Source organism: Sarcophilus harrisii, chromosome 4, assembly GCF_902635505.1.
Source record: "Sarcophilus harrisii chromosome 4, mSarHar1.11, whole genome shotgun sequence".
Classification (NCBI taxonomy): domain Eukaryota; kingdom Metazoa; phylum Chordata; class Mammalia; order Dasyuromorphia; family Dasyuridae; genus Sarcophilus; species Sarcophilus harrisii.
Window position 1 is genome coordinate 8,959,312 of NC_045429.1, and position 27,137 is coordinate 8,986,448.

A 27,137-nucleotide genomic window follows, 5' to 3' on the forward strand; every position below is an offset into this window, starting at 1 on the left:
TTATTTTTTTTCCATAATTTTCTTGGGAGTTCTTTTGGATTGTTTTTCCTCAATCTCTCTCACTTGATTTTAAAAGTTTTTTTTTAATTCTTCTATAATTTTTTCTGGGTAGATAGCCATTTAACATTATTCTTTGGGGGTAGAAGAGACTTTTTTTTTTAACTTTACTGTCCTCTGAAGATGAACTCCAGTCTTCCTTATTCCCATAGTAAGTTTCTATATGTGGGTTCATTCTTCTTTGTTTATTCATTAAAAAAAAATTAAGAGCTAGTAGTGAAAACACCTCTAATCTTCGGGTGGGGGGGGTGTCTCTAGCTTCACTTAAACTCTCCTCTCTGACCTGTAACCTCTCCCCTCCTACAAGTGCCTGCAGTCAGCAGAGTCCTCCCTACCTCCTGCTTTTAGACTACTGATGTGCTGGTTCCTTCTTGTTCAGGGCTTTATCTCTGGAGCACAGCTGGGCCTGGAGTTTCTAATCAGCTGAGGCTCCCTCAGTCTGCCCACACTTGGACCTCTAATTCCTTATGCTTTGGGGGAAGTGAACTTTCTTGTAGTTGGAGCTGAGGCTCCAGCTCAATCCAGACAGCCCCAGGGCTTTCTGCTGGTTGTTCTGTGAAGCTAGCCTTTTGCATTTGCTCTTCAAACTAGTTAATCCCAGTCTTGGGGTGGTCTGGTCCCAGAAAAATCCCTGTTCAGCCCCAAGTTTTCTTTGTTTTTTTACCAGTTTATGCTCATCCTGAAGCCCAAATTTATTGTCTTTGTGGAAAAAATCTGGAGAGCTTAAAGTTTTCTGAACTATTCTGTCATCCTCCTAGAATCTTTCCCCAAGGATCTCCTTTTCTAAAATATATAAGGAACTAGCTCAAATTTAGAAGAATAAGAGCCATTACTCCGTTGATAAATTAATAAAGTCCTAAGTCTGGAGTTAGGAAGAACTGAGTTTACATTCAGACACAGATATTGATCCTGGTGGAAAAATCATTTAACTATATCGATCTCAACTTCCATTTCTGTAAATTGAGGTAATAATTGCATCTACCTCACAGGGTTGGTGTGAAAATTTAATGAAATAATGTTTGTAAAGCAGACCACTAATTTTACAATGCTATATGACTGCTATTGTTCTTGTTATTATTAAAATAAAAAGTGGAAGTTATAGAGGGGAAAATCCTCTTTGCAGCAAATTTCTCAATAAAGGTCTCATTTCCATAATATATAAAAAACTGATTTACATTTATAAATACAAGAGCTGTTCCACAATTGATAAATAGCCTAAGGTTCAAAAACAAATACAAATTATCATCTATCATACATATACATAGTTGTATATATATGCAAATAACTAATGAGAGATACACATTAAAGCAACTTTGAAGTTCAACTTCACATGTTTCAGATTAACAGAAGTTATAAACATGGAAAATGACAACTTTTGGGAAGACTGTGGGAGAAAGCAGGCACACTAAAACCCTGATGGTAAAGCTGAGAACTTGGTCCAATCATTATAGAAAGAAATTTGGAACTATTTCACTAAAAAAAATCACTCAACTGTGGCTATCCTTTGACCCATTTATGTCATAAAAAGTCCTATATCCCAAAGAAATCACAGAAGGAGGAAAAATAACTCATATATACAAAAATATTTATCCTTACAAAGTGCTAATTTAGCATGGTACTTAGCAAATCCTCTAACTCACTAATGTATTTAAGTACTCATTGGAGTTCACACACTTGGGAGATTTCAGGATTTAGTATGAGATATCCAAATTCACACCTCCCTTAATCCCTCCCTCGGGAAGAGTCAACCTTTGGGAGATCATATATATAGAAGCTCTTAGAGTTTCAAGTTAGTTAGTTCAGAACATTGCCAAGAGTTGGAGAGGAGCACTCTGGGAGATTGAGAGACAGGAACACTTTGGGAGATACAGAAGCCCACAAACCCTCTCTTGGAAGTAAAACAGATTCATTCCATCTTTCACCTTGGTGCAGGCTGGAGACAGAAGAAAGCAGAGGCAGAAGCAAAGGACAAAGCTGCAAGAGCTCTTAGAACCAAGGAGAGAGAGAGGCCTCTAAGAAAACTAACCGGGCTATATTGAAGGACACAATAAAAGATCTGAACTTTTAGCACCTGGCTGCATTTGGGTGGTTATTACTTTTAACTGAAACTAGGGCTGCCTCCAGAAAACCTCCCTGAGAAATCTGATCCCAGAGAGAAACATTATATTTTAAAGAAGAAGAACATCACAATAACCCTCTAGGTAGTGACAAATAATGTCAACTTTGTAAAGACTGATGATTTAGGAAGACTTAAGAATGCTGATCAATACAATGGGCAACCATGAATTTCAGCAGACTAAAGATGAAGCACACTGAACACCAAGGAGGAAAATGAGGAAATACAGTTTCTGACCATGAGTGAATGAAGCATTCATGAACACTTCCAATGAAGTGTTTATTAAGTATTTACTATGGGTAAAGCACTATGCTAAATGCTGAGGCTACAAAGAGAAAAGGAAGGCAGTCCCTACCCTCAAGGAGCTTGTTCCCATTCCCATATCCATGAGATCACAAAACAAAAATGCTAAAATGTCAAGTGTCTTGCTGAAATGTAAAATTTACTTACACAAAAAGACAACTCTATGGGGTCTAAGACTGTCACTCACACAGTAGTGTTTTGTTTTAATAAATGCTAGCTGATTGATTTAGTTTATTATTATCACCAAAGTTTTGTTTTCTTTTTCATGTTTCATAGGTATAGATCTTGAAGGGAATTTAGGAATCATTTAGTCCATCCCTCTCATTTTAAAAGTTAAGAAACTGAGGAGAATAACATTTTCAAGAAAAAGCAAAGGGAAAATGTTTAATAAATGCCTAAAATATACCAGGCATTGTGCTTTACAAATGTTTTCTTGTTTGATTCTCATAATACTGAGAGGTAGGTGCTATTATTATCTACATTTTACAATTACTGAGGCAAAGTTGTTTTTTAAGTGACTTACCCAGGATCTCACAATAAAAATCTGATGGCAATTTGAACTCTGGTCTTCCTGACCTCAGGCCTGACACTCTATTCATTGCACCACCTAGCTCCCCAGAGCTAGTAAAAAACAGATGGAATTCTGACAGAAGTTCAGCACTCTTTCCACTATCTTTTTCATTACCATTAACCTGAATATCTGACACATTCATGAGGCTTTCTCATTATAACATAAGATACTTGCCTAAATTCCCTTTGAAAATGGAATCCTTCCTAATTAAAGGGATCGATCCCAATCACAGTTAAAGTGGAGCCCTTCCTTGTTAAAGGACAGGTCAATTCTCCGAGATCCTCCACAGCTGTGGATCATAACATCTAAAGGAGTTGCAGGCAGCCTTTGCTGACACATCTGTTACAGACTAGGAATGAGACAAATTGGAGGCAGAGAGAAGAGGAGAAAGGTCAGACAACACAATGGGGCCTCTCAGTGAGAGAGGTCAGAGAACAGCAACTGCCTCTCAGTCTCTTTGTGCCATCCTCTTATAAGAGAAGATCCATTCTGGGTTGGATCTCCAGCAGCCACTGTCAGGTGGATCCCTTGTATTCCAACACTTCTTCTGCTTACCAGTTTCACATCTAGGCTACATTCATGGTTCTGTGGGGCCAAAGCATTCAGCTCCTCTGGGCTGTATAAGGGATCATCGTACTCCACAGACTCTGTGATCTGCTTTCCACAATTGAAGGTCATCACAATACTCCGAACCTGTTCATAGGCTTCTTCCTCTGTAGATGTGATATAATCAATACCACCACTGACTCTAAGAGGAAAAGAGGTTAGGGACTAATAGAAAAATCATATTTCAACACATTAAAAAATGTAATTAGTGAAAACCCAAGCCATAAATTATATTTCAATATTTTCAGGGTTCTGTGATCTCAATAGTATAAGTTCTCAGTCAAATAACTCAGGTCATGACTCATTTGTGGTCCATGAGGGCCACAATCTAGGGCTGAAAGAGACCTTCAAGGTCATCCACTCTCTTGTTCTACATACAAAGAAACAGGGATCCAAAAAAATAAAATAGCTTTCCCAAGATCATAGAGATGACAGGACCTGACCTCCCATGAATCATCCCATAATGATCTTTGCACTCAACATCCAGGATCTTTCTTCTAAATCTTCAAATCCTGGCTTAACCATACAGCAGGCTGGCAAGTCTACTATGGGCAGGCCAGTTCCCTAGACCTTTGTGGGTACAAAGAAAATGATGAAACATTTCCTGCCCTCAGAGTTTATACTCTCCTGGGAGAATGAAGCATATATTTGGATCAGTAAAAGCCAAGTACTCACAAAATATCTTAAGAGTTAGAGATTATTGACAGCCAAAGGGGTTAGAAGAGACCTTGGGAAAGACCACAGAAGCTAGTAGGGACATCAGAGGCTGTCCAGTTCAAGCCCTTCCTTCTGCAGATGAAGAAACTGAGGCTTAGACAGGTCGATTGATTTTCCTGAGGTCACATGGGTTGTAAACATCAAAGGCAGAATTTAAATTTAGGTCTTTCTGACTATCCACTGCATCTCTTATTCTCACAAATGGGGAAAAGAAAGGGAAATACTATCAAATAATATTGGGAAAATTAGGGGGGGGAGCCACTTTCTGGGGAGGGCTTTACATGTCAAGGTGAGAGAACAATCTTTTCCCTACCGAGAATGCAGAGTGGCTCCTCCTAGCTCTTCAACAGAAATATCTTCTCCTGTAGCAGCTTTTACCAGGGGAGGCCCAGCAAGAAACATGGAGCCAATCTTGTCTATGATGATAGTTTCATCTGCAATACTAGGAACATAGGCAGCTCCGGCAATGCAAGAACCGCACACCACTGCCACCTAGGGAGAGCAGGAGACTTAAATATAGACATGGGCTCTCAGCTGTTAACACCTCTATTAACCCTCACTCCCAAGGACTCATCTTAACAGCCTTTAACATACAGTTTTCTGATCCAAGAACCAAGTTCTTTGATCGACGGATCCTAAATGCTTCTAAACATTTCTAGACATAGGAAGAATCTGTAGAACCCAATATCAACAATTTGTCCAGTATTTTTGAAGAGCCAGCTTGAAAATGTGTACATCTCAATATAGAAAACTCTGAAACACTTTCCAGATAGAGGGATAGATAGAGAGACAGAGACACACAGAGACAGAGGAGAAGGAGAGATGAAACATTTATTAAATGATTACTATGTGACAAGCAGTGTATTAAGTGCTGGAGATAAAAACAAAATATTGTCTGCTCTCAAAGGGCTGAAATTCTAAGAGAAGAGACATTGCATAAAAGAGAGAAAAACAGGGAGTTGTGGCAAGGGAGGAGACCTGCTACATCTTCCCTGCACTGGCAAGTTACCTGAGGAATCTTCATAGAGGACATGAGAGCTACATTATAGAAAATTCTTCCACCATGGCAATGATCTGGGAAAATCTCTGCCTAGAAAAGCAAAAAGACACAAAGAAAGATTCTCATTAGACAGAAATATGATCAATTTCCAATATGATCCCTTCTATTTACCAGGGAATTACAACTGAATTTTTAAAAATTACTATTCATTGAAATAGGTAAATAAATCTCGGTGATCACCAGTCTAAATAAGCAGATAGGCACAAAGACAGTGGAAATATTGTTCACAAATCTGAATGTAAGCTCCTCTGGGGACAAGGTCTGGTTCAATTTTAAGCATGAAAGGAAGTATGGCAAAGTAGATAGTGGACAGACTTTGGACCAGGAAGACTGCTGCACAGTCTGTAAAACATCCTCGTTATATAACTGGTCCAAAAAAACCCTAACCTCCCTGTGCCTCAGGCTATTCTCTTAAACTACACTTTGCAAAATTGGTTAAGTGAGTTTCCATACACAAGAGTCCTCAATATTAATTGAATTATAAATCTAATTTCTAACTCCTTTTAGAATAGAGTAGATGGTTAAATTTTGGATTGGGTTTTCTTTTAAAAACAACCTGTTTGTAACAAAAAAGGTTTCTAAAGTGGGATTTACTTTTTTATTAAAGATTTTTAATTTTCAAAACATACACAAGGCTATTTTTCCCCCTAAGGCAATTGGGGTTAAGTGACTTGCCCAGGATCGCACAGCTAGAAAGTGTTAAGTGTCTGAGGACAGATTTGAACTCAGATCCTCTTAACTTCAGGGCTGGTGCTTTATCTACTATGCCACCTAGCTGCTCCTACGTGGATATTTTTTTCAACATTAACCCTTTCAAAATCTTGTGTCCAATTTTCCGCCCCCCACCCTCCCCTGGATAGCAAGTAATACAATATATGTTAAACATGGTAAAAATATATGTTAAATCCAATATATGCCTATATATTTTTACAATTATCTTGCTGCACAAGAAAAAAATCAAATTAAAAAAAGAAATAAAAAGAAATAAAATAACATGCAAGCAAACAATAACAAAAAGAGTGAAAATGCTATGTTGAGATCCACACTCAGTCCCCACAGTTCTCTCTTAGTGCAGATTCTCTTCATCACAAAAATCAATGGAACTGGCCTGGATCATCTCATTGTTAAGAAGAGCCATGTCCACGAGAGTTGATTATCATATAATCTTCTTGTTGCTGTACAATATTCTCTCGATTCTATTCACTTCACTCAGCATCTGTTCATGTAAGTCTTTGAAATCATCCTGCCAATTGTTTCATATAGTACAATAATATTCCATCAGACCCATATGCCATCACTTATTCAGCCATTCCCCAGCTGATGGGCATCCACTCAGTTTCTAATTTCTTGCTACTACACAAAAAGCTGCCACAAACATTTTTTGCACATGTGGGTCCCTTTCCTTTCTTTAAGATCTCTTTGGGGTATAAACCCAGTAGTAACACTGCTGGATCAAAGGAGATGCACAGTTTTATAGCCCTTTGCACATAGTTCCAAATTGCTCCCCAGAATGGTTGAATCACTTCACAACTCCACCAACAATATATTGTCCCAGTTTTCTCAATCCCCTCCAACATGCATCATCTTTTCCTGTCATCTTAGCCAACCTGAGAGGTGTTTAGTGATACCTCAGAGTTGTCTTAAATTGCATTTTTATGATCAATAGTGATTTAGAGCACCTTTTCATATGACTAGAAATGTTTTTTTTATCTGAAAATTGTCTATCCGTTATCTTTTGACCATTTATCAATTGAAGTAAAATGAGTTATTTTAATGAACAATCCACCAAGAGAGTCCAGTTAAATAAGTGAAAGGACACTGACTAAATACTTTTATTATTCTCTAGTATAAAAACTCAAAGTTACTTCTAGGAAAAAGTTGTATTTGGGAATGGGTAGGCTGAGTTGTAATCAGGGTTTTGTACCCTAATCAAGCTTCACAAAGCATAATTGTGTCAGTAGCATGAAGAGGATGTTAAATTAACTTTTAAAATACAGATTTCTTGAGGGGAAGAGATAAAGACCCCCAAGCAAAACAAAGACATGCCACAATTGAGGACAGAGAAACTTGCCCTGTGATCCAGTGGGAAGAAAGTTATTATCTACTTGCTTCTTTTCCAGGGAATTCCCAGTATAGAGACTCTATCAATTCAGATTAGTGATTCATTTATTACTTACAGTCTTAGTGAGCTATCTGGTGATACTGAGAGGTTAGATGACTTTTCAGCCCATGATCATATAGTTAATTTATTTCAGAGACAGATGAGGAACCCAGGTCTTCTTGACTCTGAGACCAGTCAACCGACTCCCTATTATGTAATTCTACCTCTCAACTGATTCCGATTTTAGTCAATGATTTTTTTTCCTGAGGCAATTGGGGTTAAGTGACTTGCCCAGGTTCACACAGCTAGGATGTATTAAATGTCTGAGACCAGATCCTTCTGACTTCAGGGCTGGTACTCTATCCACTACACCACCTCACTGCCCCTTAGTCAGTGATTTTTGTTTAAATGATGTTAGAATCAGTGGTTTCCTTGATACTACTGAAAGGAAACAAATGCTCTAGACACTTTGGTAAAAAGCTCTATTCACCTCACCCTAGCTATGGTTCAGTTGGCAGGTATTTCCTAATGGATCAAAGGCAGGTGAGCAAGCTCTATCAAGAAAAATAAGGTAATCTCTGCTAGAAATTAAGCCTTGTTCAAAGATTTGTGGGGACAAAAATATTAAAGAAATGATTTACAAAAGGAAGTAAATGTCTGATTCAGCAGAGGAAGAGAAAAGCAATTGTCACATATGGTTAGTAGTTGAATTTTCACACAAAGCCATGGACAGTATAGTTGACAGAAGTTTTTATTTGCTTTAAAAATTCATCTCTAATCGATCATTTTTTTCTGACTCTTTGTCCATCCATCATCTACCATGTATCATCTTTTTAGCTATCTAGCTACCTTTGCCTTTTGTGGCAGCATCTATTCCATTCTATATGAGGATACTTTATTCTCATCAAGAAGCTGGAGAATAGTGAGATAAACCATCATCTCTAAAAGGGAAACTAACCCAAGCTTTGGGCATGTATGGCTATTATTAAACATTGGTAGAAATACAAATATAGTCTTTTTGAAGTCATTGCAAAATTCACCTGGACATTTTTATTTATTGACTGTGGTTCTCAGGGTTCTTTTTCTCTTCTTGGTTATTTTTTTTGGTAAACTGCCACAGCAAACAGATCACTACAAATATTCAACACATCCCTAGTCACTGGGAGGTCCTCAGTAAGATCTGATTTCTATTAAGCTTTTCTTTTCTTGTGGTCATAAGAGAGCTTGTTCTCGAGACTTTGATTCATAATAACTACATTTTGGACAGATTTTTAATACAGACAGAAACTTTTTTCCATCGATGTCCTTGATACCTCATGTAGAAAGAAAGAAAAGTATAAAGATCATGAAATTTGCCCAATTATACCTAATGATGTATGTACCCTCTGCTTGGAAAGTACTCCCCAATTATCTCCACTCATGGGCTTCCTTACTCCCTTTTCACTGTCCAGCTGAAATATCCTCTCCATGAGGCCTTTGCTGATCCTCCTAGAGATTTCCCAGTTCCGGACTATTTATTTTGCATCTAACTCAGATACACTTATACATGTACATGTTGTGTCCCCCAACATGCTCTTTGGAAACAGAGGCCGTTTCATTTTGGCCTTTATATCCTCAACACTTAGGGGGCATATAGTCGGTATTTAATAAGTGCTTATTGGTTTAATTTTCTGGGAAAATACCTGTAGGGGCAGAAATGCTCCTCCACTGTCCATCAAATACACTGTTGGCAAACGGTTCAAAATTGCGATGTTTTGAGCTCGAAGATGTTTCTTCACTGTGATAGGATACAGAGTTCCTCCCTTCACTGTTGCATCATTGGCAATTAACATGCACCAAACTCCACTTATTTTCCCAATTCCTATGGGATAATGTACATTTGGCTATTTAATTCAATTTCCCCCTCAAACATCATTGGATTTAAATTGTTTAATTATTCACAAGAGATAATGTGGTTCCCATACTATAGGGTATGTTCCTCCCAGAGAATGTAAAACACTTTGAGGGAAGCAAATGTTTCCTATTTGTGTTTGTCCTAGATCCTTCTTGACCTTGACACAGACAACCTTCCTTTTCCAGAAACTTTCTTTTCTCTAAATTTTAGTAATTCTGCTCTCTCCTGCTTTTCTTCCTGCAAGCCACTCCTCTGTCTCCTTTGTCATATCTTCATCCAGGTCAGTCCTGTCCCCCAGTCTCTTATCCTGGGCCTTTGTTCCCTTTCCATATATTATTTCTTTTAGTAATCTGATCATTTCTCATAAATTCATCATTTCTGTATTCCAAACTCAAGATAGACACCCTTGTGGAGGCTCTCCTGCCTCCTGCACTGAAACCAAGACCTATTTTGGAGGCCCTCCAGAATGGGTGTTGGTTTCAGTTGGGGAAATGCAAGAGACAGGAGAGCCACTAGGAGCCTGGTCAAATCTTTTCTGTCTCTGGTTCAGTTTGTCCCCAGTTTATATACTCTATTACAATTACATCATTACACTATGCTGATTATAAACCAATCATTATATCACTAGGGAACCATTATTTGTTGTAAGATTAAATCAATCATACTGAGTTCTTGCCTTTTATACCTACCATCTCGACAAAGTGCTTAGCATACATCAAGCACTTAATAAATGCTAATTGACTATGTTGATGATTCTCATGTTTACTTATTCTACTCCAACCTCTGCTGACCACTAGTTTTGAATCTCTAGTAAATCTTAAACTCAACATGTTCAAAACTGAATTCATCATTTCCCCCAAATCTTTTACCCATACCCCAACTTCATTTTCTACCTTCATAAAATGTCTTGTCTGTAATAATAACTGCTTATAATTTAAACTTCTGCATTAGGGATTCAAAGAAAGGAAAAACCTTCTCTCTTCTGACACAGTTACCATCCTGGTACAAAACACTCATTACATCCCTCTTGGAGTATTGGGATAGCCTCATAATGGCTCTCTCTGACTCATTTCTCCCCACTGCATTCTCCCCCCACCCAACTCCCAACTCCTCCACTCAGTTGCCAAATGGATCTTCCAAAAAGCTTACCACTGCTCCTCCATTCCATAAATTCTAATTATTTCCTATTTATTCCAAGATCCAATATAAAATCTTCTGGTTCTAGAGCTCTAAATAGCCTGGCCTTTTCTGCATTTCCATTCTTCTTACATCTTACTGCCTTCCACATACTCCACAATCCAATGACACTGACCTCCCTGATGTTCTTCCTGAATTTTTTCCCTCCTTACTTCTGCTTTCTAGCTTCCTTTGAATCTCAGCTAAAGTCCCACCTTTGGTCAAAAGCCTTTCCCAATCCTCCAGAATCTCAGTGCCTTTTTCCTGAGACGATCACCTATAACTTGTTTTTATATAATTTTTTGCATATTGTTTCCCACATTGGTCTGGGAGCTCATTAAGGACAGAGACCATGTAAGGATTTTTTTTCCCTTTCTTTGAATCCCTAATGCTTTGCACAGTGCCTTATCCACAGGAGGCCTTTAATAAATGCTTGTTGGCTGATAAAATGTGGAGAGTCTTATCACCAGGAGTCTGGCCACTGGATGATAGATTCGTCCTGAGAACCCATGAAACAAAGAAAAATTCCAAATAACTCTTGGTTCTCTGCTGAAGATAAGAACAAAGAATTTCATAGGATATGTAATTACCTTATATAGCAGTTTTCATTATTAAAAAAATTGTAAAAAAGACTACTCCAATAATAATAATAATAATAAGTATTTGTATAGGACTTCTAGGTTTTCAAAGAACTTAAAATGTGTTGATATGTCAACATATGTGGTATAAGATGAGGGGGTAGAAAAATTCTATATAGAATTCTTAAGATCTTCCCTCTAATCCTTAATAGTTTCAAAGCAAAACTAGAAAGCGATAGGCAAGGGCAATGAAAAAAATGTTAGAAAATATATCTTAGTTTAAGAATATGATTTTCAGAAGTCTATAGACTTGTTTAGGTCTATTGTTCAAAAATCCAGTGTGTTTTCTAAAAGCAGAGAGTCAAAAGTACTAGGTATGGTGAGCATAAAATAAAATTACTCTCACACAAACACTGACTCCATCTTAATAAGAAGTAGATGACTGGTTATTCACGTGGAGATTATTTCTAAATCGTCTCTCTGCATATAATCAGACTATCCACTTCTTAAAGCAAAGATAAAAATCAATACCAAGTTAGAAGAACTGATACAAAATAGAAGACACAGCATCTAACTCTCAACTATTTAAACAAGCTATTGATGTCAAAAGACAGACATTAGCATGAAGTATTACCATTTCCTGAGGAAGCTTCTCCAATTTAAAACAATTAAAAAAGCGAACTGGCCAAAAGCAAAGAAAGTACTTTAGTCAGCAAAGACTTTTTGTCCTTGCCAAACTGAGGGATGTGAACACAAAGATAGTGATAGATTAAATATAAACTGATTGGTAGAATCTTATAAAAGATGATAGAAGAAAAAAGGTATCATTTCAAAAATCTTTCTCTGAGATAAGCATGGTCATTATACCAAAATGATGAGATAAAGCAGTGAAAAATGATTATTAACCAATGTTATTAAAGATATTGAAACAAAATATACAATAAAATATTAACCAAAAAAGACAATAGTAAATATATTTACCCTGACCAGATTGTATCAATACCAATTAATCACAGGGGCAGTTCAACATTAGGTAAACTATAAACCTCCCGAGTTATGTTAATAATATCCTCAGAACATTTAAAATGAAACCAGGAGAAAAAAAATGAAAACTAAAATTAGGAAGGGTCAGTCAATATCATTTTAATAAATTATCCTCTCTTAATAAAAACGAATCCACCATGTTTGGATTCTACCATCATAGCATGTAACACTAGGATGTACAAGAAGCACAAAAGGAAATAAAGGTGAAAAGATCACCTATGCTAGACCAAGTACACAGAAAGGAGATTTGAGATGGAGCGAAGATCTTCCCCTCTAGCTAATAACTACATCTGTGTGTCTGTGTACACACACACACACACACACACACAATCACACACACAATTATTCTAAGGATTTTGTAGAAATGGGAAAGTAGGCACATGCATCTGTGGGTTTATAATTAATGATATTGCCTCAATTGTCAAATTTTTCTCATGATCTTTTAGATATGTTGAAGGCTGATCCTTTAAATTCCTCAAGATATAAATATATTGGATGATTTTGATAATATATGTGTGTGGCTAAATCATGAGGATCCTTTTTTTCCCTCAAAATAAGATGTATATATTTCTTCAACAATGAGATGAACCAAATCAGTTCCATTCACTCAGTAATTAAGAGAACCAGCTATACCTACTAAAAGAACTCTGGGAAATGAGTGTGAACCACTACATAGCTTTTCCAATCCCTCTGTTTGTGTCCACTTGCATTTTTTATTTCCTTCTCAAGTGAATTTTGCCTTATTTCTAAGTCCGATTTTTCTTGTGCAGCAAAATAACTGAATGGCTAAGTATACATACATTGTATTTAACATATACTTTAACATATTTAACATGTATTGGTCTACCTGCCATCTTGGGGAAGGGGTGGAGGGAAGGAGGGGGAAAGTTGGAATAGAAGGTTTTGCAAGGATCAGTGCTTAAAAATTACCCATGCATATATCTTGTAAATAAAAAGCTATGATAAAAAATTAGATGTATTTATAATACATAAAATATGGTTATGAATATTGTCACAATGCATGTCATAATGCCATTCAGTTCAAGGATTATATAACATTCTATATATATGTATATGTATTTATAATGTACATATGTATGTGTTATGTTGTGGATATAAACATCTATACAGCTACATGTGCATTATATAGACATCTAGACTATACATACATGTGCATGTAAACATACACATACATTCCCTAGATACATACAATATCTAGTAGACATCATTATAGAGAATAGTTTGTAGAAAGGGTACTCTTTGTCCCATATCTCTCACTTTAAGGAGATATGTCAGGAATAAATCATGCCCATCTCTACCCACTACAGCCCTGCTGAGGTTATGACCTTCCCTTAAAGTCCTTATTCTCCTTTCCCCACTTTGGAAGTTTAAGAAAAGTCCAAAGGCCACTGGGAAAAAAAAAAAAGTCATCTATATTTTTGGAGACATTGGTTCATAAGAATTTGGGTCCGAGTCAAAGGTCCCAATTCTACATGGTTTCTTTTGTTCACAAAACTAGGAAGCTTAAAAATGCAGATTATAAATAAAATTTATAAAATTGCTCTGAGGAAATCTGCCAGTGAACAATCTGGGAAGATATTCTTTCCTTCATTTGAAATTTGTATAATCAATTATCCATATTTTCTCCTCCCTCTCCAACTTTCTATAACAAAAACATCTAGGCAGGACATCATTAAAATTATCTTATTTTTATCTACTAAGTCCTTGTCAAAAATGCAAATTACCCAGTACACAAAATTTTAAATAGCTGAGAAACTCTTAGCAACAGATCATCCCATCAGTTGTATGTGGTGATAAAACATAAAGGAGAATCAGAGTGAGCTATTTCTCTAAGTAGTCTTAAATCAGATGGATCTCTGATGGATTCTCTTAATAAGATAAGTGGTGGGCTGGGGAAAGGCAGAAGCTCCAGCCCCTGTAAGACTTAGCATTTGTAAAATTAATTAATAAATTAATGTTTAAAAGGACTTAAAGAATCTGTCTCCTGGGAAGACTATTTCATCTGTGGCTGCTGAAGATATTTCTCTCTCTCCAACTCTCTCTTGCTTCTTCCTTTGAATTCCTTTTCAGAGATATTTAAAACTGCCTCTTTTCTCCATCTTCACTCCCTCAATGGCTTCTTCTCTTTCCAAGTTGTTTAGGAAAACAACTCCCATAGTCTTTAGAGACTTAGATCTATTGAGTTTCCCAGTCAATGCGATGAGGTTACAGAGTGTGGAATTTAGTTTGGAAGAATCTTAGGGATGTATCCCCATGGAGTGTGAGCATTCCTACTGATGGCTTCAGAGAGTGGGGTTTGCTGTTTTCTGATGACGTTTTTGACTGAAAATCAATAGCTTCTACCACTCCTCTATTAAAAGACAATTGAGAATACAAAAATAAGGCCTTACATGGGGGGAAAAAAAGAGTAGCTTTTTTAGAAAGCTTGGTCTAGTTGTGTTAATGCATTAGATTCAACTAACCTAGTTCATTAACTGCTGTTGGTCAAGGTCTTAAATAATTTGCTCAATAAAAAAATATATAAATCCTTCCCAAGAAACCAAGTATATAACTAGTGATCTAAAACACCAAGAAAATTGAAGAAATAACCACTACTTCCCTATCTTCAACTTGAAGTTGAATAGTACTTGTTATGTTGCAACTTGAACCCTGGCTCAGGCAAGATGGCAGAGCAAGAGCCCAGATTTCCCAATAGAGACAAATGAGAATTAGCCTTTTCAACTCACCAGTGAGACAGCCAGCATTTGAGATTGTACCATAGGATAAATCATAGCCAGCCAGCGGGGAAAGCTCAAAGAAGCTGTCATCATCTAGAACCAGCCTGAGACGGTCACGGGCCAATAGCTTATGGTTGTCTCGAATGTGTCTTAGGATGTCCTTTTCTTTTCTTTGGCAGACTTTTCCAAGTAACTCTAAATATCTGCTTTCCAAAAGATGATAAAGGATCTGTGACAATGTATTTTTAAAATTTTAGCATCTTGGTTATTGTCATTATTATTATTACTATTACAGAAATTTGCACAATGCTTTGAAGATTATAAAACACTTTATCTGCATTTCTTCCCTTAATTTTCACAACACCATGAGGTTAGTTCTATGAATATTATCACCTTGAGGAAGGATTTGGGTTAGTGACCCAGAAAGCAGGCTCCAGTCTAATTATAGAGTCATAGATTTAGAGGTAGAAGAGACTTAAGAGAATATCGAATCTGATCTCCCCTTTTTACACATGAGGAAACTGAGGCTCAGAAAGATTTAAGTGACTTGACCGGGTTACACAGGGAGTAAACATCAAAAGATGGACTCATGCCCAGATAATTTGTCTCCAAATCATTTCTTTTTCTTTTCCATTACTCCAGTGTTGCACAAAGCTGAGGTTACTTTGGAGGAGATCATTTGTATATTTTAGATGAGAAAATAAACCAAGGTGTAGTTGTAAAGTAGAGATGGGATATTTAACTTCTCATGGAGATGAAGAATATTAAAAGGGACTCTTTAAGAGCACTAATTTCTTAGGGAGTCAGAGAAGTAGTTAATTGAGATAGAAGACACATACATAGTTATATTTTGAAAATGTATGAAAAAAATAAAATGCAGGGAGAGAGGAGGCAATAAAGGAATATGGGAGAAAAAGATAGAGGAACTTATTAAAACACATAATTGGATTGTATGAGTAGAACTATATGCCAATAGAAAAGATGTAGGAATAGCAGGTATTACTTTTAATTTACATTTATCCAAGTTGATCACAGAACACACAAACATACACATGCATACAGAGTTTCATATAAAATACATTTAACTCAACAGAGATACAAATAGAAAAAAAATAGGGAAAAGGGTAAATAAGACAGTGGGTAGATTTAGTGAGGGAGTGGTCATAAGCAAAACAAGTTTAGAAAGGGGATAGTGAAGATAAGGTTAAGAAGAAAAGGGAAATTAATAATTGAAATAGGGAAAGAAAAGTATAGAGAAGATAAAGTATAAGAGAAAAGAATGAAGGGAAAGAAACCATTTAACAATCATAACTGAATGTGAATGGGACGAGCTCCCCTATAAAATGGAAGAAGTTAATGGAATGGATTCGAAAACAAAATACAACATATTATTTACAAGAAACTCACTTGAAACAAAAAGATCAAGATGTGGGGCTAAACTATATTTTGCTTCATACTAACACAAAAAAAGGCAATTATGCAAATATGATTTTAGACAAGGCAACAGTAAAAGTAGACTGATGGATTGGATTACTCGAGTGCAAGAGTACTGAGCTTTAATAGGACTAAAGCATTAATTCTAGCACCAATATGATAAATCCTATGAAGTCAATGACCTCTAGACTGCCTACTGAAGAATTAACAGACCAAAGTAGAAAAACACAGTAAGATAAACTTCTTTTTTTTTTAATCTTTTTTTTAATAGCCTTTTATTTACAGGATATATACGTGGGTAACTTTACAGCATTAACAATTGCCAAACCTCTTGTTCCAATTTTTCACCTCTTACCCCCCCCACCCCCTCCCCTAGATGGCAGGATGACCAAGATAAACTTCTTGATTATCAGTGTTGGGTTTGGGCCTGTGAGTGCCATTACACTTCCAGTCTGAGCAAATATGGAGACCCAGTTTAAAAAAAAAAAAAAAAGTTAAAATAAAACACTTGACAAGTACTGATGTTTCAAGTGCTTTTATTACTGAACACCCATCTTTTCTCATTGATTATTTAGTTCATTTTCACAGACCATATCCCATTGGGATGTATCTTGAGCTCTTTTTCTCTTTAAATAACATTCAGTTTGAAGTTGTGATTTCTGATGGGTGGAGAATAAATTGTCTTGTGTTAAACCAATAAGAATAATGTAGTATGCAGGACTAAACATTGACTTCTAAATTATCAAGCTCTCAAAAATTTTATAACATTAATTATGTAGAAGAGGTAAAACAAATTTAACTGACTTCGTGATCTAGGACAGGGCACTCAAATGATACAGTGGATAGAGTTCTGGGCCTGAAGTCAGGAAAACTTATCTTCCCAAGTTCAAATCTGACCTCAAACAGTTACTCATTGTAAGACCCTCAACAAGTCCCTTAACTCTATTTGCTTCAGTTTCCTTATTTGTAACCTAAGCTAAAGAAGGAAATGGCAAACCACTCCAGAACATTTGCCAGGAAAATGCCAAATGCAGAGTTGAATAGAACTGAATTGACTAACCAACAACAACATGTTCTAGGACACCAAGAAACCAAATAGGGAATGATTCCTTACAGTAGGAGAAAAGAAAGTTAATCAATAGCTTCTGATGTGCTTACTCAATATCTTCTTACTCTCTTCTCATAATATTCCAGAATAGCTGGTACTAGCCAATATATACAATTGCAACACAGTACAACTCTATCTCTCTTTGCTCCCCGTGTGGAATAGCAAAGGGGAAAAGTTTGCACAGGCTTGGTCAGCAGAATAGTACCCAGAGAACTTAAGGACAAAGAATTAGTGAGTGATGGAAAGATGTGGGGATTCAATACCCATAGGTAAAGGATAATCTGGAAGAAGATCAACAAAAAAGCAAAACCTTTGAAATAAAACAATCACATTTAGAAGCAAAACATATTGATCCCAAAGACAGGATATATAGAGACCACTTAAGGATTATCAGTCTACTAGAATAAAGCAATATAAAAAGCCTGAATACCACAATGCAAAAAATAATACAAGGACTTTCCTGGAATTTTTGGATGTACAAAACAAAATAATTCACAAATCACCTTGAGAGGAAAAAGAAACGTATACTACAAACTCCAAGATGTATAGTGGTTAAATTTAACCACAAACAACAAATCCTGAAAATAACAAGGAGGAAGACTTTCAAAAATACAGGAAATGAATTTCAGACAACACAAAACAACTATTCTTTACCCACCAGAAACCACAGTAGAGAATAGATTAATGTTTTCTGAAAAGCAAAGGAACCCAAGTTAAGAAAAAAATTACTATTCAATAAAAGGAGGCACTTGAAACATTTCTTAAAAGAAAACCAGACCTGAGGTACTTATTCAATTTTCAAATATTTCAACCAACAGATATATAAGAAAGGTAAACAAATACAGCAACCAATAATGACAACAACAAAATAACAGATATGCCATTAAGAGATTTCTTTCTAAATGCACACAGGAAAACAAGGGTGAAAACAGAAGTCAGAGAGAAATGCTTGGGGAGAAACAAACCCAAAATATAACATATGCAGCATCAGACATTAGTAAAAGAGAGAGAGGAAGATGGGAAAATGTGTGATATACCCTAATAAAATCAAAGGCTAACAAAGAAGGAAATCCAATCCAACTTAAAAAGCATTTATTAAATACCTGCTATGTGCCAGTCACTGTTCTAAGTCCTGGGGATATTATTAATAAAAAGAAAGATAAGACCCTGTCCTTAAGGAGCTTACAATCTAATGGGAGAAAACACAAAAGAAGATAGGGAAAGGAGGAAAATCTTGCTTTGTGGAGTTGGAAACAGGAAGAATGGCAGGTGTAAAGTGGAATGAACTGAGAGTCAGATTTCTGCATTTTCTCTCCAGTCTCTGACAGTTGATAACCTCTAGGCCTACAATTAAAGGAAAGAGAAGATTGAGATGGTTTCAGTTAAGGCTTGAGTTAATAGCTTGTTGGTGTGATTAGAAGTGATGAACTTATCCTAGGCAGAGCAACAGATGGAAAGTAGATAAACACTACTAGTTTTTCCTAAACAGAATAGCTAGATCAGCTAACATCAGGGCTGGAAGACCTGAATTCAAATCTGGCTTCAAATCTTTATTAATTATTTGATCCTGTACAGGTCATTCAATTTCAATTTGTTCAGTTTCTTTATCTGCAAAATGGGAAAATAGTAGTCTACCTCCAGAGTTGTAGTGAAGAACAGATGAGGTAAGTATAAAACACTCAACACAATGTCTGGCACATAGTAAATGCTATATAAATGTTAGCAATTGTTGTTAGATCCTACAGAAGAATGCGAGAGAGATTGAAATGGGGGGGGGGGTAAAAAAGTGGAGAAATCCTGTTTTAATGGCGGCAAGGGTTACACTGGTAAATGCTCCTATCCAAGAAGAGAAATTTTGTATGAAAGGAGAAATATATGGATATGATTTGCAGGAATTTGGTGTTTCAAGGACCACTCATCCTGCCTCAGAATAAGAAATCAGAATTCTTAGGGGCAACTGATACCCAGTAGAGGAGATTTCAAGAAAATAGAGAAAAATTATCTTAAGGAGAGTAAAGGTTAATAACGGATTACACAATTACAGATACAAATTTTCTATCATTGGAGAATGTCTCCTCAATAGAGATATCCTATGGGTAATAACCCATAGTATTTAATGCTTCTAAGAAGTGAGGTACAACAGAAAAAGGGAGAAAGAACACAAGTAAAGATATGTGGAGCAACAATATAGAAGGAATTGAGGAAGGAATTCAAAATAGATACCTTAGAAGTTTTAATTATAAAAGGAATAGAGTAAAGGACTAAAAAATATAAGAGCCATGATTGAAAGTCATGATTGAAGTGAAATGAATACAATTTTTATAAGAAAAAGACACGTAAATTTTTTTTAATTTAAACTTATTATGACTGAAAGAAAAATAGCATTTCCAGTTGTCAATCTGCATCATAAAGCAGCAATCAAAATCATCTGGCATTGGTTAAAAAAAAATCAGGGCAGATTAGATAAGCAAATAAGAACAATAGTATTCAATAATTCATCATTTCAATAAACCAAAAAAAATGTGTTACTTAGGAAAGAATTCCCTATTTGGTAAAAAACTGCTAGTAAAAGCAGAAAGTAGTTTAGCAGAAATTAGGTATAACTTATCCCTGAAACCAAATTTCACAATATATTCTAAATGGATATATAGCCTTCATAATAAAGAACATACATAAAATACTTGATCTTCCAATTATCTCTCACAGTTATGAGTAAATGTATTAACTAAACACAGGATAATGGCAATTACAAAAAGATAAAGCAGGTAAGTTTGATTACATATAACTGAAAAGCTGTACATACACACACACACACACACACACACGCACCAAGGATAAAAAGAGAAGTAGTTTAAAGAAATCGGGGTGGAAATTTCTTTATCAAAATTCTCTGATAAGAATATTTTATCTAAGATATAAAAACAATATGTATTATATACATATATGTGTGTACGTATATCTTTATATAACATAAATGTTAAAGTCATTCTTGAAAAGTGGCCAAAGGATATGAAACAGTTCTCAGAAGAATTGCAAACTGTTAATAGCTATATGAAAGAATATTCACAAATCACAAAAGTAATAAGAGAAATATATATTGAAACAACCTTGAATTTTCAGCTCACATATTGAAAATTGGCAAAAAAATTTAAAAAGATAAGAATAGTCAATAATGGAAGGGTTATATAATGATAGGCATACTAGTGCATTATTGGTAAACTTGTAAATGAATATAACTATTTTGATAAGCAATTTGAAATTATCCCAATGATAATTCCATTACTGGGCTTATGCTATAAGGAAATCATTGATAAGAAGTAAATCCCCATATATTTATAGAAGCCCTTTTTGTGATAACAAAGAACTGGAAACAAAGTCCATGCCCGACAATTGGGAAATTTTCAAACAAAATGGGGTACATGGATATAATAAAAAGTTAACATGTCACTGTCTCTACATATGTCTATGTCTCTATGTCCGTTTGTGCGTCTCTCTCCATTTCTGTGTCTCTGTCTCTCTCTTTTTGTGTATGTCTGTCTGTCTGTGTCTATCTACCTCTGTCTGTCTGTCTCTCTATTTCTCTCTGTGTGTATATGTCTGTCTGCGTCTATTTCTATCTGTCTGTTTCTCTGTCTCTTTCTCTATCTCTGTCTCTCCCTCTGTCTCTTTCCATCTCTGTGTCTGTCTCTCTCTCTCCCTGTTCCCTTCTCCTTTCCTCTCCTCTTCCCTCCCCCCCCCATACTAGCAATTTTGCAGTTTTATCCATGAGGACTAGACATTTTCACTCTGTGTAGAGAATATTTATCAGTCAGTGAACTAGAGGTAAGTACAGCAGGTTCCATCCATGACATGAAGACTCTCCACCAGTCCAGAACAGCAACTGCTCACTCAGTCCTGAAGTCTGCACCTTCCTACCCGATTCCTCTCCCTCATCCCCCACAGTCAATCCATGACCAAATCTGCTCACTTGCACCTCTGCCTCTCTCAAACTCACCCCTCTTCTCTCTACTCCCACACATCTTCAGTCAGCTGACCACCCTACGTCAGCCCCTCAGTATTTTCCATCCATTCCTGGAGAGCATCCTGCTTTCAGTCTCCCCCCTTTCCAATCCATCAATCAATAGCAGCAAGGATTAAATGCCTATTGGGAGTCAGGAGCCTATTGGGACTCTGTGCTACTCTGTGGGGATAGACATAAGTAAAATTGCATCTGCCCTCAAGGAGTATAATCCTATCATCAAATCACCTCTTATATACAAGGAATAGAGACTATATATAAAGCAAACAGGTCATCGAAGAGGCACCAGCAAGTTCACGTAATGGTGATACTGGAGCTCGGCTTGGGAGAAACAAGAAGTTCTGAGAGGCAACAAGGAGAATGCAGAGCTTTTGAAGAAAGAAAGGTTAGCCTGTGGAACACTAGTAAAAGCAGAAAGCAGTCTAGCAGAAATTAGGTAAGTGGCCAGCGAGAAGCCAGCCTACCCAGCTGGATCCAAGAACAGCGAAGTAGAATATTAACATCCTTCCAACAAGTGACTAAAAAAATCTTCTCTAAACACAGGTCTAACCATGGCACTTCCCTTCTCAAGGACCCTCAGTGGCTCCCTATTATCTCTAGAATAAAACTCAAATTTCCCATCACTACTTAAAGCCCTTCACAATCTGGGTTATTGAGCTTTATTCCCCTTCCCACAGACTATGTTCCAGTGAAGCTCAGACTTAGCCTCCACCTCTTACCTCCAAATGAGTTATGTTGGCTCTCTGGAATGGTCTCCTTCCTTACCTCCATTTTGTATGATCTTCAGCTTCTTTCCACCTCCTTCAGGAAGCCTTCCCTATAGTTATTACCATTCTCTCCTTCTTCTTTTAGCTATTACATATGTGTGTATGTGTTATAATATAAAATAATAAATTCTATGTATGTGTATCTAAATAATTTGTATAACTGTTGTATCCCCAGTAAACTGGAAACTTCTGGAAGACAGGAATTTTCAGTTTTGCCTTAGTATCCCTTATAGGGATACAAAGTGGCTAGGGAGCACCATAGTGGATAAAATCATGGGCCTGGATCAGGAATACTGAATTCAAATTCAGCCTTGGACACTTAGCAGCTGTGCGATCCTGAGCCAGTTACTTAACCATGTTTGCCTCAGTTTCCTCATTAAGCTAGAGAAGAAAATGGCAAGTCATTCCAGTGTCTTTGCCAAAAAAAAAAAAAACCCACCTCAGATGGGGTCATAAAGAATCAGATGCAACTGAACAACATTTTATTTTTACCTTAATATTTCTAATACCCAAGACAATGATTTGCAGGAATTGTAAACTTAGTAATTGCTTGCTGAATTGGTTTGGCTTGGTTAAGATAGAAGGGGATTTGTTTGGAATTAGATTGGAGTAGAGAAGATTGGAGTGGAGTGAAATATATTAAAAGTATATTTGCTGTAAAAAAAAGAAAAGAACAGGGGATTTTTCTTTGGGTCTTCTTCCCCCTGATCTTTTATATTACTATCATTATTATCATAATTATTAGCTTTTTTAGAAGGCAAGTAAATATGGTTTTAACTCAGTTCTGTGGACCCTCTGGACTACATATAAATAATAATCATTTCTCCTTGAGCTGAAAACCCCTTGGTAATCTTAGTGAGTAGCTCATTACCTCTGAATACAAGCTTCACTGTTTCTCAGGTTTGCTTCAGTTGTATCATTGTGTCCCTGATGAATCCTTCCATCTAATACAGGAAAGGACCATTTATCCTTGGATTTTCTACTCTTTGAAGCAGAAGTAGGCACAGCATTGTCTTCGGGGAGGTCAGCCAATCTCCTAAACTGTGTGGCACCCAGCACCTGGGAATTCTTCTGGACTGAGGTCTTCTTCTGCCATTGAGACATCAGGGTATAGATGTGAGCTCTTGCTAGTCTTGGAAACAAATGGATATTAACATTGAAGAACGGCTTCTTCGGGAGAATAAATATCCACATGATACCTGTGGGGAATCACAGGAAATATCTGAGAAACTTGCAACTTGGAAGAGAGCAGGGCACACTCAGCCCTAGCCCTGGATGGCAGGATCACTACTCAGCCCTTATCCCAGTTCCTGATCTGTCCAAAGTCCAAGGGGTCAGGTCTGTTTAGTTCCCTGTCTAGAGGATTCCAGACAGTCAGATTCCAGCTATGTACCCAGTTGTGCAATTGTCTAGGCTTTTTTCTCTGGGAGCTTCTGTCCAATAACCAGAAGGAAGGAAGGAAGGAAGAATGTATATGATCAAATTTCATGGTTTCATATGCAGATTTCTTTTTTCTTCTTCATTATGTTAAAATGTTTGATGATTAAGTTCATAAAAAGAAAGGTTCTTTTTTAAAAGATGGATCTCAAGAGCAGAGAATACACCTTGTCTTAGTGAAAAAGGGGGGATCTCCAAGGCCAACTGTGTCTCCCATCTCCAAGGCACTTTCCCACATACTTATGGCCTCTCCTTGCCTTGATTCTCCCTCAGTTTCAGTTTATAGTTTGGGTTCTTTATATCCACCTTCAGAAAAGCAAGGTTATATAGTGGGAAAGACCACTGGTCTCAAAGTGAGACTTTGGATTCAGATCCCGGACTCTGACCATGACTGGCTTATGATCCTGGGCAAGTTGCTCCACCTCTGAATCTTAGTTTCTCCATCTGCTATATACCAAAGAAACAACAACCTGATTGATGTGGACACTTCCCTCCAATAATGCAGTCAATGGTCAGTCTTGTGCCACTCTTAGCCAACTATAAAGCGAGAATAAAAATTGTCAGATCATTGATCTCACAGAACATCTCAGATGCAGAAGGGGAATGAACTTGCCAAGAATCTCCCTACAACATCTCATCTTTCAGCCTCTCCTCAAAGACCAGTGATGGGGAAATCTGCAGCCACCAGAGTTGTTCTGAGAAAACAACCTTCTAAATTTTTCTATTTGAGGACCAGACCTGGGATCTCCCAATGAAGAAACACCTTCAGACATTCAGAGACAACCTGCTTTGCAAATGCTAGTCTTAGCAAACTGCCTGGAGCGCTGAAAGGTTGGTAACTTGAAGGTTCCCATGGTCAGGATGTGCCAAGGACAACTGCTGCTAATTCCAAAGTCAGTTCTTCACACACTAAGGCACATCTCTCTTGAGAGTCCTAAGACCACACCCCAGATTTCCTCCAATCTACCCATGTCACTGTCCAAAAGCAGTCTGATGGAGCCGGCCTCAACACCACCATAGCTCTCTAGATAATAACTGCTCTTGGGACTTCATTAGTCTCTCAAGGCCCAACAGAGTTAGACACGTATTAATGTTTTACGTAATTCTTGCTTAAGTTGAATATCAAATCATTAAGCACAGCTTACCACCAAGGACCCAAAGATACATGGATGTGGTCAATGTGTGACAAGTGTGCTATGGGGGCCATTTGTTGTTCAGAATCAAGGCCTCTCCAGGGACAGGAGACTCCAATTTTGAAGGAAGTTCTACTGTGGGTAAAATACTACCAACCAGCAGCCAGTTGATGCAGCCACCCCAATCTTCGGCAACCACAACCCTGATCAATCAACAGCCAACAGCAAAGCAAGAAATCGGTTATGACTCACTGATGGCTCAGATGATGGCTAGCATTTTTTTTAGTAACAAAGTATCTTTAATTAAAATATACACCTCCCTATACATACTACTGTCCATTTAATAGACTATAGTATAATATAACTAGAATTGTTAAATGCACTGGAAAATTAAAAAAAAATCATGACTCGCTTTATTGCAATATTTATTTTATCACATCGGGATAATTTGGAATTTTGGAACTGGAAGCAAACTCACAAGGCCTCCGAGGAAGGCCTGTAATCCATCCTACCAAAGACATGTTAAGCTCTGCTGTTTCTATCCTGCTGGTGGATATAACTTGCTAGCCAAGCACCATCACTTACTTGTTCCTTCTGGGCTTTAGTTTCCTTATGGATAAAACAAGAGAGTTGAACTTGATGACTTTCTAGCCTCCATTATAAATCAATCCCAGAACATTGCCCCTTAAATTCCATTCTTTCCAAATCGAGTGCTCAGTCCCTCCCCTTACCTGCTAAGACTGCTTTGTCTTAGGTCACTGTGTCCTATCAATCAAGGAGTAAGGTTAGCTTACCATCACTTATTAAAAGGTACTTAGTGCCACACACTGAGAATACAGATGATCAGACTCTGGGGTCCCAGATATGTGCATGTAGAAATGTACCTATATGTCAATCGATGTGGCCTAGTTATTCGTGTAACAGGCCTGCCATGGGATCATTTTGTCATTCAGAATCAAGGCCTCCTCAGGCCATTCCATTTCCATTGGATACAACCCTTAGAACGAAGCCAGACTCATTCCCTCCTGTTAATCTTGTTCAAACACTGAGATTAGAATTGTGTTGCTTTTGGATAAAGGCCACGGTGAGATATAGAGCAAAGAGCCAAGGGCTACAATGAGATTTTAAGACCAAATTATTAAAAACATCAGGAAAAAAAGTGAGAGACAGTAGAGATGGCCTTTCCAGAAGAAAAGTCCTGAGCCTAGTGTCAAAAGGAAAGTTCTTTCCTTCTGCTTCTTGCCCCTAGAACCTTGAAGAACATTCTGGGCCCGCTTTCCTCACGTTAAATTGAAAGGATTATACTAGAATGCAATCCCAGATCTGTGTGGCGATGACGTTAAATTTGTGGCTGCAAGGCCAACTTAATTTAACTCAATACGCATTTATGAGGCACTGTGTGTATGAAGTACTGTGCCAAGCCACTACTGCTGGAGCCAAAAAGAAAAAAAAAAATTCCTTCCTTCAAGCAGTTTACCTTCTAGCAGAAGGATCAGTAATGTTTCCTCCTGAATTGCATGAAAGGAAACATCAAATCAGTGTTATCGCTCTGGCATTTGAACCATTTCTAAAAGGAAAGAAGGAAATGAGCATTTATCAAGCACCTGCCATGTGCCAAACAGTTTGCTAACTAAGCTCTTTACAATTACTATTTCATTTGATCCTGACAACAACCTGGGGAAGAATATTAGCCCCATTTTACAATTGAGAAAACTGAAGCAAACAAATGATTTTCCAGGATCATAACTGTAAGTGTCTAAGGTTACATTTGAACTTGGGTCTTCCTGGCTCTGGACTCCGTGTTCATGTTCTCTCTAGCTGTCCCTGATTTTTTAATCAGGGCATCTATGATTTCACAAAATCCCTGTAGTAGGGACCCATAAACTATGACTACCAACTTTCAGGGTCTGGTTTAGACCATCAATGTCATAGAGTCATAGCATTCCAGACTCAGAAGGGACATCAAACCCTATTGGACAAGAATTTCCCTAAAACAAGAGGTCATCTCCCCTCTCCTTAGATTCCCAGAACCTGGGAGAAATCTCTAAAATAATCTTGGACTGGGAGATGACTAAAAACCATTACATTGAATTCCCAATCCCCCTATTTTTGTCCACCTGCATTTTGGATTTCCTTCACAAGCTAATTGTACAATATTTCAGAGTCCGACTCTTTTTGTACAGCAAAATAACGGTTTGGTCATGTATACTTATTGTGTATATAATTTATATTTTGATATATTTAACATTTACTGGTCATCCTGCCATCTGGGGAAGGGA

At 37.1% G+C, this 27,137-nt stretch overlaps 1 protein-coding gene across 4 annotated transcripts in view; it reads right to left on the minus strand.

The window, feature by feature from the left end:
* LOC100934782 (methylcrotonoyl-CoA carboxylase beta chain, mitochondrial-like) overlaps positions 1–23,640 on the minus strand; it is a 46,239-nt gene extending 22,599 nt beyond the window's left edge. For 2 of the 4 annotated variants that reach the window (XM_031968901.1, XM_031968900.1), the window contains exons 1-6: positions 23,160–23,640; positions 14,971–15,164; positions 9,214–9,392; positions 5,380–5,460; positions 4,684–4,862; positions 3,603–3,795 (exon numbers count right to left, since the gene is read on the minus strand). In XM_031968901.1, the coding sequence (XP_031824761.1) occupies positions 3,603–3,795; positions 4,684–4,862; positions 5,380–5,460; positions 9,214–9,392; positions 14,971–15,164; positions 23,160–23,482 (1,149 nt within the window). In that variant the 5' untranslated portion in view covers positions 23,483–23,640. The remainder of the gene's footprint in view (positions 1–3,602; positions 3,796–4,683; positions 4,863–5,379; positions 5,461–9,213; positions 9,393–14,970; positions 15,165–23,159) is intronic. The other 2 variants (XM_023501654.2, XM_031968899.1) reach the window with 2 other exon arrangements.
* Between the last annotated feature and the right edge of the window lie 3,497 nt (positions 23,641–27,137).